This window comes from Somniosus microcephalus, chromosome 5 (assembly GCF_052327205.1).
Source record: "Somniosus microcephalus isolate GS21.2 chromosome 5, FLI_Smic_1.0, whole genome shotgun sequence".
Lineage (NCBI taxonomy): Eukaryota > Metazoa > Chordata > Chondrichthyes > Squaliformes > Somniosidae > Somniosus > Somniosus microcephalus.
This window is the reverse complement of record NC_140991.1, coordinates 223120457-223139244: the sequence shown is the minus strand read 5'-3', so window position 1 is coordinate 223139244 and position 18788 is coordinate 223120457. Positions and strand designations below refer to the sequence as shown.

Genomic DNA, 18788 nt, shown 5'->3' with positions numbered 1-18788 from the left:
TGTGATAAAGGATCCTCATCCAAATCATTACCCTATCTTTTTTCCTTTACAGAAGCTGATGGACCTGCTCTGTATTTCCAGCATTTTATTGCTAAGGAAACTATGGACGTCAAATACAACATTGACGGGAATGCAAAATGGGCACTAGTGGATCGGTTGCCCGTTATACACCCCGCTTCATTTTCCATTCTATTGAAGCTTGTGGAAAGGAAAACCAGGCGGGGTATATAACGGGCAGCTGTTTCGCTACTGCCAGTTTTGCACCCTTGCCGAAGTTGAATTTTGCCCCCATGACATGATACAATCTCAAATTCATAAATTTACCAGCATCTGACTTCAAAGTTTCAATGATAATGTTTTTTTTTCTTTTTTGTATGTTTTCCAGTGTTCTGTAAGTTGTGGTAAAGGGATTCAGAAGAGGCACTTAAAGTGTGCAGACAAAGACGCTTCTGGAAAATACAAAGAATTTGCTTACAAAAGGTGTAATCACTTGCCAAGACCTAACCTGGAGCTGGAGAAACCCTGCGTTCTAAGTGCCTGCCCAAAACCACCAAATGAGAGGGACTTCAGCAATGCACTTGCGAGCTGGTATGCCTCACCTTGGTCTCAGGTACGAAGATGTTGCAGTTATTCTATCTTGAATTTATGTTCAGTACTCTTCTAACATTTGTTCAATATTTTTCAGGAATAACGTGGAAGAGTAGTAGCTTCAGCCATTGGTTTGAATGGCATAATTGGATTTTATTTTGTAATAGTATGCAGTAATAGTCAACTAAAACCCAAATTTAATGGGAGAATCTTACCAGCAATAATACATTTAAATGTTCAGGCACATATAATTAGGATGAATTTTAAGGTGATGTGCCTTCAATAACCACAAAACTAGAAGTTATAGACTTTAACAAGTTGGCTTTTAATCACTAAGATCAGAGCTAACATCTCAACACACCGACTGGCTCACAGGAATGAGTCATACAGATCCTGGGATCTTTAAGTAAGAGAAGTCAGGGGCGGAGCCAAGAGCCAAGACCTGGAACCTTCCAGGTTAGTCAGGAAAGAGGAAGTGAAACTATACACCGTGTGGGGGAGGGTAATATACATGAGTGCAAAATGGATACAGGCAAGACAAACGGATTTCATTACATAAGGTTACAATTATACTGTACCAAATGATCTCAGATCAATAGATATAATATCCATTTGCAACTGACAGTACCTTGGTTATGCTGTATGGCTGTAATTGGGACTGTCAGATTCAGGAGAGAGCTCTGTTCCTGGATTTGGGAGACCTACTTTCTCCATACATTTAAATAAGTTCTGGGGACACTTACAAATTGTCCAGGAGGACCAATGGAGCCCTTTGTAAACCCGGCTATGACGGCACTGGGGTGATATTCCATACAGTGTCAAACCCAAGCACTGTGAGATTGCTTCTTCCAGTGGTCTTGCACTGCTCCCCTCCAAAGATAGATAGGGGCCTAACTCTGGAGTTGTAATGCAAATATTTTGCAGCAACACCAAAGTTAGAATATAAATGCACCCGAAGACTTTCTTCCCATGGTTTCTGTGGAGTCTTTAGGGCTCATATTATTTCAGAGGTTTAAATGATTAGCGGTCAGGAAAAGCAGCTTAGAATAGTTACTAAACTCGACAATGATATTGACCTGAACTTAATGTAGTACATACAACCAGTAACCCAAGAGAGCTCAGTGATCTTGCCATCTACTAACTGACAAAATTGAGATCGAGGAAGGCTCTTTGTCCAAATGCACACTTCCAGGGTAGGGCCTTGCATCATGGGAGCACATTTTGGGAAATCTCAGCCTCGCTTCCCATGATTTTTCGTCCATAATAGAAAATTATAGGGAGCACATCTACAATTTCGCAACAAGCAAGATTGCATGCCCCGACTATGCATTTGGAAAATCAATCTTCTACAGTTCATCCTGCTGTGGAATCTATCCCATGGATATAATATGCCTGAACCCCAAAGGTGGTTAATCAGAACTCCATAATTATTCACACATTTCCATAACTCCTCTAATTCAGTCCTGGCTTGCTGCCCTCTACATACAATTCCCCTCCCTCCCCAACCCCAACAGCGCAAGAACCGTTGTGTCCCATGAGATATTTGATAATCTCAGTCTATAATTATCCCTATAACCTCTAATCCTATTCACAACCAGATATTTATCAAATGCATTTTTGAAGAAGTTATCTGATACAGCATCAACTGATAATTTAGAGGATTGTGTATTTCATAATTCTGTTACTCCATGGCAAAAAATAGCCAGTTTACAGGGGAAAAGGGGAAAAGCCAGAAGTCGTGATCCATGTGGGAACCAATGACATAGGAAGGAGAAGGATGAGGTCCTGCAGTCAGAGTTTCAGGGGCTCAGGAGTAGGTCAAAAAGCAGGACCACAAAGGTAGTAATCTCTGGATTACTCGCAGTGCCACACACTAGTGAGTCTAGGAATAGTAGGATAAGAGAGGTTAACATGTGGCTGGAGAAATGGTGCAGGAGGGAGGGCTTCAGATTCCTGAGACATTGGGACTAATTCTGGGGCAGATGGACAGGTTGCACCTCAACAGAGCTGGGACCAATGTCCTCACTGCAAAGTTAACTTGAGCTGTGGGGCAGGGATTAAACTAATTTGGCTGGGGAATGAGCACCAGGATGAAATATTAGAGAGAAACGAGGTGCACAAAGGATTGGAAGAGACATATAGCACCAGAGTAAAGAATAGTTCTGAAATAGGAGGGATCAGACAAGGGGCAAAGATGGATTTGGAGTGCATGAGCGTAAATGCACGTAGCGTGGTAAAAAAGTTTGGTGAGCTGCAGGCAGGCACAAGTTGCTACATAGAGCTATGATAAAGTGACAATAAAAGAGACCTGGCTCAAAGAAGTGGAGGATTGGGAACATAATGGGCTAAAAATTCTGGGGTTTAGTTCCACCCATCACCAGTAGAATTTGGGGGGAAAATGGTGGCCGCCGCACTTCCGCCTACTGCCAGTGCATCCCGCAGCAACCGGCAGTGCTGCCGATGTTGGCACGCGGCAAAATTATGTAGATGATGCAGGTCGCGACATCAGTGAGTGTGCAACGCTCACTTGACGCCCGATCTGTGAGCTTCAACTTTGCCGTTCCACTTACCGACATGCCTTAAGTGCGCCCAGCTGAGCAAGCATTGATGAGCAGGAAGGAGGTTCCAGCAGTGGTATGTAAAGGGATCATCAGCAACAACTTGCACCTGACATGTTTCTGCAGTTTGACTGGCTCTGTGGAACTTTCTGCAACTCCAGTAGCTTTATTAATGTCTTTCAAGGTTCTAAGGTAACAGGGAATGCTGTTGCAAGTAGAGAACACCTTCATTCTTGTTTAAAGGCTTCTGCTCACAACACTTGCTCACAGTCATGGGGGCTCTACTGGCAGCCCCCCTCGCACTCGAGTATCTTCGGGAGAGGGAGCAGAGGCAGCGAAGAAGAGGAGAAGATGCGCGCAGAGGGAGGAGGAGGAGAAGGGCCAGGAGGGCTTTCAACAGGAGGCCTTACCCACCTAGGGTCTTCCGAGAGCACTTCTCTTATATCTACTTAAGCCAGGAGCAGTGTATTAGGAGGCTCCGCTTCACCAAGGAGGTGATCAAAGGACTCTGCCACCTCCTGCAACCAGACCTGCAGCCTGAGATCAGGGTGACCACGGCTCTCCCAATGGCAGTCAAGGTCACCGTGGCCCACAATTTCTTCACCAGCAAATCCATCCAGTCTGCAGCAGGAGACATAGCTAACATCTCTCAGTTCGCCGTCCATTGCTGCATCTGGGAGGTCACAGAGGATCTCTACATCAGGAGAAGGGACTACTTTTTCTTCTCCCTGTGCAGAGAGATGCAGGATGAGAACCCATGTGGCTTTGCCAGGATAGCGGGCTTTCTCATGGTGCAGAGCGCCATCAACAGAACCCACGTGGCTTTGCAGAAGCCGCATAACAATCCTGAGATGTTCTGTAACCGCAAAGGCTACCACTCACTTAATGTGCAGTTGGTGTGTGACCACGCCCAGCAATTCCTCAAAACGATCTGCACATGGTGAGATACCGGGCACGAGCGTCCTGCAGCCAGGTAGGGGGAACGGGTAGCGCAGGTGCCAGCTCCCTCAGATGAGGACTGCGATGGGGTGGCCTACAGAACAAAGCTGATGGGTACGCACAACAAACTGCTTCGTGCATTGGCACGCCTGCCAGAAAGCCTGAGTGCAATGCCAAGAAGCATGGAGGTTTCTAGCACAGGGCTTTGCACAGAGCTGGGAGCCCATCCTTTCCAGCAGGGAAAAGATGGGCAGATCCATCAGCACGCTTGTGGACCCAACCATGATACAGCGTCTCATGACCAATGTCTCAGCTTCCATTGCAGCACAAGCAGAAGCCATTCAATGTCCGAGTGCTGCAGTGGAAGCTCAGACTGAAGTCATGCAAGGTCAGCTTGCTGCCATGCAAGCACAGACTGCTGCCATCATGGCTGGGTTTACCAGTGTTGAAAGGGCCTTGCAGGGTGTCGTAGCAGTCCAGCAATCTGTCCCCCAGCAGATTGCTGAAGGGCCGCCCCGGGAGAGCGACATTGGGGGCGATTTTGCCAATGGGGACGCGTTGGAGGCGGGACTGCTGCTTGTCGGGTCGTTGCCCCACCTCCATCGACTTGTGGCCAACCCACGCTATTTTCCCTTGATTGACCTTGTTAAGCCCACCCAGCGGGCTTAGCAGGCCAAATAAGGGGAAGCCCATTACAAAGAACGTCAGCGTATGACGTTTTATCTGTCAAGAAATTTTGCCAAATGAATTGTCATCGTTTGACAGCTCTGTGAAGCTGTCAAACACTGACATTCTATGTTGTTTGATGAGTTCTTATATTCAAGACTCATCAAACCTCTTTCTTTAGCAGAAATTAGATGGTTGTTGCATCGGAGAATGCAGCAGCCATCTGTCATCTCTGCCGGTGAGATGCGAGACTCTCCGCATCCCCAACTGTTGAAGCCTGCAGGAAGAAACAAAGGTAAGTAAACATTTTCTATCACTTTCCACTCACCTCACATACTTACCTCGCCACACTTGCACCCATCACTTACCTTCACAGCGCATTTTTGCACCCCGCAGACCCACTGCTCGCCTTGGTGACCCTGGCGGGGTTTCCCGATGTCGGGAAGCCCGCGCTTCTCTTGGAAAAATGGGGATAATTCTCTTAATAATCCAGTTAAGTAGCTGTAATCCCCTTCCCGCCTCCAGGAGACGGGACCCGGCTCGGGTCAGCTACCCGCCTCCTGGGAAGCTGGCACGGAGGCAGGTTGGGGGCGGGTTGGGTACCCGCCCCCAGATTCTGCAATTTTCCCGGCAGTCCCGCCTCCAAACCCGCCTCCCCGGGGCTGACAAGATCGTGCCCATTGGCTCTGTGGAAGACGAACCTGCTGTCCTCCATCAGGATGACAGCATTCGTCCTCCCACCAATGCCATTCCGCCAGTGCTCTTGCTGTTGTCTGTCAGCCAGCTACCCAGACTGCGCTCACCCATGCCAAGGTGGTGCAGTCCAAAGCCGGGTCTACTAGGGCCAGAGCTGCTCGAGGTCATCCACCAAGGCCATCTGCAGTCTCCCCCACTAAAAGTCAGCAACCTTCCACCAGCCACGCTGCAGCCACTGGGGTAGCACTGCGTAGGAGCACTAGGACAGGCTAAGGCACACAGAACACAGGGACTAAGGGAATGTACAAGGGTGATTTGTTGATTTTGAATGAAATATTGTAATGGTTTGATTCATAAAATTTGGTTTGGTATGCTTGTTTCATGGTGGCTTTTACTGCAGCATTGTGGCCAAGAGGACGCTGTGATGGTCAGTAACAGAGTGAATGTAAGGTGTGGGACTATTGGTGAATGTGGAATTGGGGTTGCATTCACTGGTACCGAAGTCTGATGAGTCGATCACGGACAGCCCAGGCAGAAAGGGGCTGTCTGGGGTTCCTCCTCTTCTGTTTCTTCCTCTTAGCTTCATCCTCCTCTTCCTCCTTCTCCTCCTCAGCTGGTCACCATATGCCTGGTGGCAAGGGCTGTGCCTTCCTGATGGCGAGGTTGTGGATTATGCAGCAGACCGTGACGAATCTTGAGATGTGCTCTGGGGAGTACTGCAGGGCTCCGCCAGAGCAGTCCAGGCAGTGGAAGCGTTGTTTAAGGACGCCAATGGTCTGCTCTATCAGATTCCATGTAGCAACAGTGCTCTCATTATATGCATGCTGCCCATGTTTGGTGGGTTGTGCAGAGGAGTCTTGAGCCAGGTGGTCAGCAGACAGATCTTGTCACCCAGGAGCCACCCTTTGCTTTGTCGCGGTGGCACAAATGCTGATGGAACAGCAGACTGCCGCAGAATGAAGGCACCATGACTGCTGCCAGGATACCGAGCATTCACCTGCATGGTCACACACCAGCTGGACCTTGGGGGAGTGGAATCCCTTCCGGTTGCGGTACATCTCCAAATTGAGATGCTGTCCTCACCCTGGACTGAGGCTGCAGGTTTGCCTGCAGTGGGTGGCATATTTCAGTGAGCACCTCCTTAATAAAATGGAGACATCGCATGCGCTGTTTGTCACTGAGGTTGAGGGAAGAGAATTGCTCCCTGGGTGGATATGTCTTCCTGCTGAGAGCCCTCCTCCTCCTGCCTCTTCGAGCAGCTTGTCCTGCTATGTGTCGCCTCTGCTCATTCTCCCTGTCATGCTGCAGGCCAAGGGGGATACAAACTATATGCACCCATGTCTGGGAGTAACTGGTCTCAGCAGACCCCTTGCAAGTCAATACCAAGTCCTTGAGCACATGCCACACCACTCCTTGTAGACTTTAGGCAACTTTAAAGAAGTCTAGACATCAACAAACACTTCCACAAACTAAGCAGCAGCCAGTAGAAATCAATCACCAACTAACCTGTAAGTAGGTGATGATCCCTTTAATTAGTACTGGTGTGGGGTCCTTCCTGCTGCTGAATGCATGTTCAGCTGTACGAGGTTAGCTCCAGCGTTGATTGTAAACGGCAGCGCTGGCACCCAGTCAGTGTGTATGACGTCACGATCTGTGCACTCTACATACTTACAGTGCACGCTCCCAGCACCGATGCTAATGCTCTCACCAAAATGGCGTCCGGCGCAGATCGCACCGGAAGTGTGTGCAGGCTGCTCGGACACCACAATGGCACCCGTTGCCACAACGGATGCTATGCGACCAAATTTTTTGCGCAGAATCTATTTGGTTAGAATTAACGAACAATAGAGGAGCTATTATGCTACTGGGTGTATAATATAGACCACTAAAGAGTGGGAAGGAGATAAAGGAGAAAATTGCAGGCAAATTACAGAAAGATGCAAGAACCAAGAGTGGTGATGATGGAGGACTTCAATTACTCTAATTTAGCATAGAATAGTAACAGTGTAAAGAGCAAAGAGGGGGAGGAATTTCTAAAATGTGAACAAGAGAACTTTCTTGACCAGTGTATTTCTAGCTCAATGAGGAAGGAAACAGTTCTGGATCTAGTTCTGGGGAATGAAGTGGAGCATGTTTCAGTGGGAGAGTATTCAGGGAACAGTGATCATAATATCATCAGGTTTAGAATAGTTATGGGAAAGTATAAGGAACAATCAAGTGTAAAAGTACTTAACTAGAGGGGGGCTAATTTTAGTGAGTTGGAAAGGGATCTGGCTCAGGTGGATTGGAATCAAAAATTGGTAGACAAAACAGTAATTGAACAATGAAAGGCCTTCAAAGAGAAAGTGGTTCGGGTACAGAGTAGACACATTCCTATGAGGGGGAAAGGAACTGCATCCAAAGCTAGAGCTCCCTAGATGACTGAAGATACAGAGATTAAAATGAAACAGGAAAAGGAGGCTTCTGACAAATGTAAGGTTCATAATACAGTAGAGAATCAAAATGAATACAGAAAGTTCATAGGAGATCTAAAAAAGGGAATAAGAGGGGCAAAGAGAGAGTATGAGAATAGATTAGCGGATACCATAAAAGGGAACCAAAGTTCTTTATAAACATATAAATAGTAAAAGGGTAGTCAAAGGAAGGGTGGAGCTGATTAAGGACCAAAAAGGAGATCTTCTTGTGGAGGCACAGGGCATGGCTGAGGTACAAAATGAGTACTTTGCATTGGTGATGGGGAAACTTTTAGAGACAATAATCCAGGACAAAATTAATTGGCATTTAGAAAATTATGGGCTAAAAAATGAAAGTCAGCATGAATTTGTTAAAGGCAAATCATGTTTGACTAATTTGATTGAGTTCTTTGATGAAGTAATGGAGAGGGTGGATGAGGGTAGTGCGGTTGATGTTGTGCATACGGACTTTCAAAAGGCATTGGATAAAGTATCACATAATAGACTAGTTAGCAAAATTAAAGCCCATGGGATTAAAGGGGCAGTGGTAGTGTGGATATGGAATTGTCTAAGGGACAGAGGCCTAGAAATTCGGTTGGTAGCGCCAGCGGTTAGCGCCTAAAGAGCCCGAGAATTGGGGCGTAACCCAATGTTGGGGCGGGCGCAATGAAGATAGCGACAACTCCCATATTGACTATACATTTAACGCCTGCGCTAAGTGTTTGCGCGCGCCCGCGTGCGCAAGCAGATCATGACGTCATTTCAGTGTGCAACGCCTTTTAGGCGCCCCTGACCGGATATTGGGTGGCGCCCGGAACCTTTACGCCTAGCGCTGTTAGTGACAGTTCGAAGGAACGTTAGCAGGCCCTTCTCGGAGTCGGGGGGCGCTATTTAAAGGGGACAGCTCTAGTATAAAAGCTGCAGCCACTTGGCCTGTTCATTGCGATCGTTGCTGGAGAGAGTTGGTGAGCTACTGTGGAGCAGAGTTTTTGGAATTTAGCATTAGAGTACTTGGGACCTTCAAACCTGTCTAGAGCAGTTGGAGCACTACACCGAACAGCGTTTTGACCAACTGGCATCGGAATGGGAGCTGCTTTGGAGGGTGACGGCCTCATGGCCGAACACTGTGAAGGGGCAGAGAGACGGCGGGAGGGCTGGGATTGGCCAGAAGGAGGAGGGGCAATGGAGGTCGGCCAATCCGAGGGTATGCTGCGAGGGTCTTTAGGCAGCAGGTGTCATACCCTGACATGTCGGAGGAGCAGTGTGTGCGAAGGCTCCGATTCGGGAGGGACGTTGTTACTGAGCTGTGCCACCTGCTTGCTGAGGATCTGCAGCCACGTCTACGGTGCAGGACCTCTCTGTCGGTGGCCGTAAAACTGACTGTTGCCCTCAATTTCTATGCCACCAGATCCTTTCAGTCAGCCACTGGGGACATTGCGAATATCTCTCAGTTTGCAGTCCACTGTTGCATCCGGCAAGTTACAGCTGCCCTTTATAGACGAAGGCATCAATTCATCACCTTCCCTCTGACCCTGGAGAAGCAGGCGGAGCACGCGCAGGGCTTCGCTGCTATTGCGGACTTCCCCATGGTGCAGGGGGCGATTGACTGCACACACGTGGCTTTGAGGGCGCCATTCCAGAATCCTGAGGACTTCCGCAACCGCAAGGGGTTCCACTCCCTCAACGTGCAGCTGGTCTGTGACCACCGCCAAATCATCATGGCAGTCAACGCCCAATTCCCAGGGAGCAGCCACGATGCCTTTATCCTGTGGCAGACCTCAGTTTGTGACCTTTTTGAGGGGCCGGCTCGACCACGAGGCTGGCTTATTGGGGACAAGGGCTATCCTCTCTGCCCATGGCTGATGACACCACTCCGTCTGGCCGCCACCCCAGCAGAAGAGCTGTTCAACAGCAGCCATCGGGCGACCAGGAACATTGTAGAGCACACTATTGGTGTGCTCAAACAGCGTTTCCGCTGTCTGGACCATTCGGGGGGAGCCCTGCAGTACTCGCTGGAGCAAGTGGGTCACATCGTCGTCGTCTGCTGCATGCTCCACAACTTGGCAATTCAACGCACCCAGCCAATTCCAGCTGTCCTTCAACGTCCAGCAGAGTAGGCGGACGAGGAGGAGGAGGAGGAAGTGCAGGAGGAGGAGGAGCATGCGGACGATGAGGAGGAGGAGGAGGAAGATGGAAGGGCTCCTGAAAGTGGAAGGGCCATCCGTCAGAGGCTCATCAGGACTCGTTTCGAGGCCCCTCTGGCGGAATGATGGGTGTCTTTACTCCTGCGGACTTTGGATCTTTGAAAGCCTCTGAAGGCCAGCATCACTGTAAATAGTCACGTGTACCATAGCACATTAAAACTTTTCTTTATTGTCACAAAATTCTTTCATTACAGCAAAACAACGTCAAGTCAACAGAAACCATAACTAACAAAATAACAGTTAACTCTTCGGCAAAGCCGCAAAACTAAACAAACAATTTCCAACAATTACAACAGGTGAGGGTGTCCTTGAATTTGGCCAAAGAAACATCTCAGCACCTCCCTCTACTGCTGGCCCCTTGATGGAGAACAACTTCTCTTTCGCGGTCGGCCCCGTCCCTCCCTGCTGCTCCTACGTAATTGAACCCCAGTGGCGGGGTCAAGGCTGGGGGACGCCTGCTGACTGTGTAGAAGCGCAGAAGCCCCTGAGGGACGGCCTGGCCGACCTCTGGTCTTGGAGGGTGCAGACGCAGGCTGCTTGATCTGAGCATGGCTGGAAGCAGTGTGCCCTGCAGGTGGTGGCAGCTGCACTGCAGACGTACCAGCGCTGGCATGTGCAATGGTCACCTGCCGAGAGAGGACACCTGCACCATGGTCGGACGACACACTGGCTCTCTGAGGGGACCGGTTCGGCTCATCTGCCACAATCGCATGCTCCACTGATTCCTGGCCTTGTATGGGACTGGAAGGGCCCGGGGTGATCCTAGCTGATGCAGATAGGGTGGCTGCAGTGAGAGTTCGCGTTGCCTCAATCTGGGTGTGGACGAGGCCGGCAAGTGACTGCGTGGCAGCAGTGAGGACCTGTGTGGCAGGTGCCAGTGCTTCGGAGAAGCACTGGACAGTTCTTTCCATTGCTTCGGACAAGGCCGGAGCAGTCCGTTCCACTGCCTCGGACAAGCCCTGGACAGACCTTTCCAGGGATTGTCCGAAGCCCTGAACAGTCCTTTCCATAGCGGCCTCGAAGCCCTGGACAGTCCTCTCCATTGTTGCCCCGATGCCCTGGAGAGTCCTCTCCATTGCTGCCCCGAAGTCCAACACACTCTTTGCCAGTGTTTCTATTGACTGAGGCATCCTCCCCACTGCAGCCATCAGCTCAGTGTGCCTGAGCCGGGCCTGGGTGCTGATTTCAGCCAGGCGACGCACCTCCTCTGCACTCTGTGCAGCAGTCATCACTCCCTGCCTTGCCCTCCGGGGAGCCGGTGGCCGAACTTGCCTACCCCCCTTGCGTTGCTGTATGCCGCTTGTTCTGGCAACTGGCTCATCATCAGAGCACCCCCCCCCCTCCCCTCCAGGGAACTACTATCCCCAGTCTGCAGATGTGTATGCTCCCCTGAGATTGGAACGGATGCTCCGGCTTCCTCCTGATCCTTGCCTCCGGAGGCACTGGCACTGGCAGCTTCAGGGCGTTGATCCCGAGTTGGTGATGAATCATCTGAAAGCAGGGAGGTGGACGACTGGCTTTAGCAAAAGGACAGGTTGGCGGCAAGGCATGCCAGATTGCGGCAAGGCTCTGACATGGCTGCACATTGAGGAAGCATGCTGGCGGGGGGACCAAGTGGAAGGAAACAGCTGAAAAAGGTGAGAGCCTTACCCTCGCTGTCAAGAATGGGGTCAGCAGCTGCAGTGGTAACAGGACCACTCAGACGTCCTCCAAGAATCTGGTGCACTCTCTCCTCGAGATCCGTGAGAGTGACGACTTGTGGAGGCCCGCCACCGGTTCGACGCTGGTCCTTTCGCATCGCCGCCAGCTTGGACTGCAGGGGAAAGAAGGGGAAGTTCTGTAACATGAGGCCTTGAGAGATCATCTCATGCCCCCCATGGTGCAAGAGCCCTTACATGAGGCCTTGAGAGATCATCTCATGCCCCCCATGGTGCAAGAGCCCTTACATGTGGCCTTGAGTCAAATGTCTATGTGTGTGCCCAGAAAGGGCCATGGGTGCTTGCTGACAGATGGCCATTGGGGCATCATGGCAACAGGGTGCTCGAAGTCAGGTGCAGATGGAGGGAATCAGAAGTTTGCATAAACAACACTCACCCTAACGACCCGAGTGAGGTCGTTGAATTTCTTCCTGCATTGAACAGGGCTCCTGGTCGCCATACTGCTGGAGTTGACCCTCAGAGAAACCTCCCTCCAAGATCGCCGGTAATCCTTTTGATTCGGCCTCCTGCCATTGTCAGGATACAGAACATCTCGACGGCGCTCCACTGCGGATACCAACTGGTCCAGAGCCTCAGTGCTGAAGCGCTCTGCTCTCTGTCTCACCTTCTCCATCCTCACCAAGTTTTTTGCGCCAGAGAAGGGTGAGCGCCGATTCCGAGGCCTACAGGGCGTTGAGTGTGGCAGCTCAGGCTGACTGACCCACCCCTTTAAGAGCCAGCCGGCGCCTGGAAGTCTCGTGGTTTTCGGTAATTGAGATCACCTGCGCTGCGCCCGTCCACGCCAATATTGGGTAGCGCCTGAACTTTTGCGCCTTAGGAGCCCCGTGCAACATCTGAATTCGCGCCTCCATCCCCTTTGGGGGCGATGCAACCCAATATCGCGCCAGGCAACGATAAGTTTCGTCTGGCTATAAACTTTGCGCAGCGCCAGTTCTAACGCCTCAAGCGGGGCTATACCCAATTTCTAGGCCAGAAAGTGCTACAGCACTTGAGGACCCCCAATGAGGTTCAGTACTGTCCCTATTAACTATGGTGACAGCAAAACATTACTGACTAATCCATACTACCATCAGCATACTGAAGGAGTGCTCCGAAATAAACTAAATTTAAACCAAGTTGATTAACTGAGTCCAGTAGTTAGCCAGTTCTAAACTTAGTCATCGTGACAAATCACATATTTATTTCTCTCTGGCTATTATTGCCGTGCCCTCGTTTAGTTGAGATTTGATAGATTTACAGCAGCTAAATATCTGGATGTCCACTTTTCAGTAGCACCAATGTGTAAATCTTATAATTTACCACTCCCAGCACAGAGCCTCACACAGTGGGAGGGCATATCAGGAATTTTGGGTGCAGCGGTCTCTGCATTTAATTCATGTCCCGCACAATTTCTGCCCACTAATGGATAGAAATCATAAAACTTACCCCTGAGCATAACAAGGGCCAATTTGTTTCTATTTGCCTCAGGAGAAGTTGTGCCTTTGTATGATCATAAAATAATTTACTTTCAAATTTTCTGAACCTTCTTTTAAGATATACTAAGGTGGAAATGCATGCTAGGAATTGTGGTCTGATTGCCAGCCTAATCTCTGGAGTCTCAGAATCAGACTACAACTTCCAATCTGTATAGTAGAGTTACTTGCCAGGCGGAACCTGCACAGGTGGAATAACTTCCTATTCCATCAGGATTATCAGCTCCAGTTAAGCTATGACTGTCAGGACCCTATGAGCGGCCTTGCGGTTAAATCACTAAGCAGATTGCTCCAGTTTATTTTCTGTATATTGACGTTACTCCAGAACAGTAGGTTTTAGTGCGGGCAGGTGGATTATGTTTTGGCTAATAATTTCATCACCGTGGGATGCTGTATTTAGAAGTGAGATCGATTAACATGTTTTTGTAACAGAAATTCAGGTGCATCCTCTAACCAGAGTTGTTTGGAGACACACTCACTTCCCCTTCTCCCCATTGTTTTCATTAAAAAAAAATTACACTTCACTTTGATCAAATATTTTGTATATAGTTATAATCTTTTTTATGAATAATTTAATTTGGCGACAGTGGTTAGGACTAGTTGATTAAAGATTAATTCTGTTTTCAATTACACATTTTCATTGTCTGAGTTTATTTGTCAGGTTGTTTTCTCCAAAGAGCAGATTGCTTGTGACAGTGGGTTTTTGGTCAATTATTTGGAATACCAGAGTGAATAACTACCACTTTTCAGGCCTAACAGCAGAAAGCATGTAGCTCGGTGACTGATTTTTCTTTTTTAAATTTTGCTTTCTAGTGTTCCGTTAGCTGTGGGGGAGGTGTGCGAGCCCGTGCAGTGCAGTGTCTTGCGTACGGCAGGCCTACCTCAGGGTGCCTTCTGCATCAAAAACCTGTCACTACAGAAGCTTGCAACACCAATTTCTGTCCTGTGCCTGAAAAGAAAGGTGAGAACTCAAACAATGTCTTGTACTAATAAACATTTTAAGATGAGCTCCTTCTGGAAATTAAGGTACAATTTTATCTTTTTATATTTTAAAAGTATCTTTTAAAAACACATAATTAAGGTAACCTGCTATATATATTACATATAACAACAGAAAATGCTGGAAATACTCAGCAGGCCAGGCAGCATCCGTGGAGAGAGAAACAGAGTTAACGTTTCAGGTCTGGGACCCTTCATCAGAACTGGAAAAAGCTGGAAATGTAACAGATATTAAGCAGGTGCAGAGATAGGGGGGGAGGGGTTTAGAAGGGGAGGAAGGAATTGAAAGAACCTGCTGTGAAAATGTTGCAAATGGGAATGGCAAAATCATACTGCATGAAAAATGGGGGCAGGGATTATTATCTGAAATTGTTGAACTCTATGTTGAGTCCGGCAGGCTGTAAAGTGCCCAATCAAAAGATGAGGTGCTGTTCCTCGAGCTTACGTTGAGCTTCATTAGAACAATGTAATAGGCCGAGGACAGAGAGATCAGAGTGGGAGTGAAGTGGAGAATTAAAGTGACAGGCGACCAGAAGCTCAGGGTCACCCTTACGGACTGAACGGAGGTGTTCCGCAAAGCGGTCGCCCAATCTGCGTTTGGTCTCCCCAATGTAGAGGAGACTGCTATATATTACTATGCTTCTCAGATATATAGACCATAATGATTGGCTATGTGATATTATATTTCCATGAGGTGCCTGACCATATAAAGTATACTGAGTTATGGCCAAGTCCTGAGTGCAAATATTTATATCTGATAGTCGGTCATTCATTGATCTATTTATACAACATGTTTATAATATTATTTTAAAACTAGTGTGTTTAAATTTAATAGGAGTTGGTTACTACTCTAAAGTCCTAGATTAGTCTAATACTCCTTGCCTTGCTGCATCAGCTATCTTTTGCCCCTCTATCTGGATCTGACATCACCATCTGAAAAATCCTTTAAATGGAAATTTGATGCAGAATTCTTATGCTATTCTGACCAGTCTGATTTTTTGAAGTGTGACTTAATATACAAAACATTAAATAGGTGTTCAAATAAATCTTTAGCCACTATGCACCAAAAAAACCATTTCAGTTTCCTGCAATGGACCGTAAGTGAAGCAATACTGCTGAAAAGCACCAACTTCAACAGAACCTGACACTCATGTCACACTGATGTCTGTTGTATAGAAAATGTGAGGTCTCAGAAAGCCAGTAGCTACAATGCTAGAGTGAATAACTCCAGAGGAAGGGAACTCAGTTTGACCCCTAGCCTAGAAATCCGATGACGCTGAGCCTGTTCAGTAAGCGTAAAAAGGCGTCCAATACGGCGGGCGGCGTGTTGTGAGTGGGAGGTGCGCCACCCGCCATATTAGTATATGCGTCAAAAGCTAAGTCCAGGACCCTGAAACAGACATTAGTCCCTTTGCATATGCAAATAGGATGTCTGATTTTCTTTTGAAGCCCCCTATGTAAAATTGGGCTGCCTTAATCGCAGTCAGCACTAGGCTGGCAGTGTTCAGCAAAACTTGGTCTACATATAGCCTAACGAGGCCGTGACCAAAACTGTAAGAGGGAAAAATATACTTACCTGGATGTTGATCTAGGAGGTGCAGGAGTGTTCCTCCCGGCTCCAAATTAAAACCAGTGGGTGCAACCCTCCACTGGTCACGCCTCTACCCAGTCACTTCCTCCCTCCCACTCCCGGTCGCAGCCTCTCCCCATCGCTGCCCCAACCTTCCCGATTGCTGCCATCCCACCCCTCCCCCACCCTTCCCCTTTGCTGCCACCCCTCCCCGTTTGCTACCACCCCTCTCCCCACCCTTCCCGTTTGCTGCCACCCCTCCCCCCTTCCCGATTGCTGCCACCCCTCCCCCACCCGCCTTTCCCGATTGCTGCCACCCCTCCCCCACCCGCCCTTCCTGATTTGCTGCCTTCCCTCCCCCCACCCTTCCCGATTGCTGCCACCCCCCCACCCGCCCTTCCCGATTGCTGCCATCCCTCCCCCACCCGCCCTTCCCGATTGCTGCCTTCCCTCCCCCACCCTTCCCGATTGCTGCCATCCCTCCCCCACCCGCCCTTCCCGATTGCTGCCTTCCCTCCCCCACCCTTCCCGATTGCTGCTATCCCTCCCCCACCCGCCCTTCCCAATTGTTGCCACTCCTCCACCCGCCCTTGCCGATTGTTGCCACTCCTCCACCCGTCCTTCCCAATTGCTGCCACTCCTCCCCCACCCGCCCTTCCCGATTGCTGCCACCCCTCCCCCCACCCTTCCCGATTGCTGCCGCCCATCCCCCCCCACCTTTCCCGATTGCTACCATTCCCCCCCCACCCCCTTCCCGATTGCTGCCATGCCCTGCTAGGCCATCTATTGAAGGGAGGGAAATTGAGAGTGAGATGTGTAAGAGCAGAATACCATGAATGTTTTTTGGGGAGGTTGTTAAGGGGGGATATAATGGGGTGTGGGGTCTATAACAGGCACCCAATACGATACTGCCAGTTTTATGGCCCTTGAAAGTTACCTTCAGTGTTTTTTATTTTCCCTACAAATGGGATGTGCTGGAGGAGAAAGTGGAAGAGTTTAATATCTGTTCAAGGATGTAACATTTATAAATGTGTATGTGTAAATAATGGAATATTCTATTTTCTTCCCTTCTCCCTGACTCTTATCTCCCACATACACACACCAAAGATGTATTTTGCAAGGATTATTTCAACTGGTGCTACCTGGTGCCCCAGCATGGCGTTTGCAGTCACAAGTTCTACGGCCAGCAATGTTGCAAATCATGCTCCAAGTCAAATATATAGAAGAACCTATGAATGAATAAACTACGTTAATTTTGATATAAGGAAGCTGCACATTATAATTTGGGTCGCACCTGACGACTGAAGGGATAAAGACTATTAAGGTTCTGATTTGTACATGAAACCTGGCAGCATTCCACTCATCAAACAATGTGGTAAGAGAGAGCTTTCTTATATATTACCACCACCAAATCAGCGAAACCTTTGCAGCACTGCCCATATTGGAATCCTTAGATTCCCAGGCAAAAATGAACAATGTCTAACTGTACAAGTACTTAAGTGAAAGATTGAAAAATATCACCATCTAAAACCTATTCAAAGGAAGAGCCATGTCATTGACCGACAAAATGTGGCTATGTGAAATGAACTGAGCAAAGACTTTGAAAACCAGAAGGCATTTAAAATACTGTGTAACCGAAGGTGGGGAAGGGGGAGGGGGGGAAAGGAAGCTGAAGTGAATTTTCCCAGCATATTTATTTTACCTCATTTAGATAAAATGATGACCATTAAAGAAAACGCACTGTGCTAATACTAAAACTACTGTAGCTATTATGCCATTGTAGTGAGCCTTTGACCCACTGGTTTCAAGAAATGTTAGTCTTTAAATGATTCAATGGTGCTATTTTTAAAAGACTCAAGTAAGAGCACGTAACTGATAATTATTAAATTATGCTCTCAAAACATATTCAAGACTACAGAAGCTGATACAAATGAACTATTTTGAGAGAGGAGCTAATAATTACTTCAGTACATGGCAGGAATTTGAAGGTGCTTTATTTATTTATCAAACTGATAGGCCTTTTTAGAACTGGCGGCCACCTTTACTGAAAATGAAGTTCCACTCTGTGCACTACAGCTAATTTGTGTGCCATAATTGCTAGAGATCCAGTGTCATTTTTAAGGTATCATTCATTATAATACTTTCACTTTATTATTGTTGAGATTCATGGTACCACTAAATTAACTGGTGCTTTCAAGTGCAACCTTTGTAGAATTTTTTTGTAAAGAAAAAGTTCTAATTTATTTACAATTATCTTGCAAATTTGTTGAAATTTTTGCCTTTTGCAAAAAAGTAATGCACAGTTTAAAATAATCAGAATTGTTGAAGTACCATGGTTACTTTAAACTTTATGCAATTCTGTGCAGTAATACTGTAAAAGTTTTTCACCCAGTTGTGAAAAAAATATTTATGTTTTTATGGAGTTTTGTAATAAAATGTCATTGGAAATATTGTAGTTTCAGTCCTTTGTGTTTATTTTATATCTCCAAGCTTATAAATTCTGACCTAAAATACAAGATGATTTTGATTTTCTTTGCAAAATTATAATTACTTGAGAAAGACAATATTTGACACAAATTCATTAATTCAGCTCAAAGATCCTAGGACTTTTTGAGGTGAAAAAGCTGTTCCAGTTCTACCGAGATAGGTTTCTGGGTTAACAGAGTGAGTAAAGAGTTACTCAGATTTGTGAAGTATCCAAATGGTTTGGGTGGAAAATGTTCCATTCCTCAGCACAGATCACAGTTCTTTATGAGCTCAAATGAAATACCAGATAAGCACAGTGTTGCACATTCATATACAAACACAATATTCAACACAAGGATTGCACATTTTTAAAGTTGATACACAGAAATATCCAACTGTGTTCAAAGTTATAATAAACATGATGATGTACTTTATGACAATGTTGCAGTTGTGAACAGA

At 47.5% G+C, this 18788-nt stretch overlaps 1 protein-coding gene across 2 annotated transcripts in view; it reads left to right on the top strand.

The window, feature by feature from the left end:
* The window catches only part of adamts16 (ADAM metallopeptidase with thrombospondin type 1 motif, 16), a 398089-nt gene extending 379782 nt beyond the window's left edge, over nucleotides 1–18307 (top strand). For both annotated transcript variants that reach the window (XM_085988720.1, XM_085988721.1), the window contains 3 exons: nucleotides 386–610; nucleotides 14108–14255; nucleotides 16971–18307. In XM_085988720.1, the coding sequence (XP_085844846.1) occupies nucleotides 386–610; nucleotides 14108–14255; nucleotides 16971–17086 (489 nt within the window). In that variant the 3' untranslated portion in view covers nucleotides 17087–18307. The remainder of the gene's footprint in view (nucleotides 1–385; nucleotides 611–14107; nucleotides 14256–16970) is intronic.
* The last annotated feature ends 481 nt before the right edge of the window (nucleotides 18308–18788 follow it).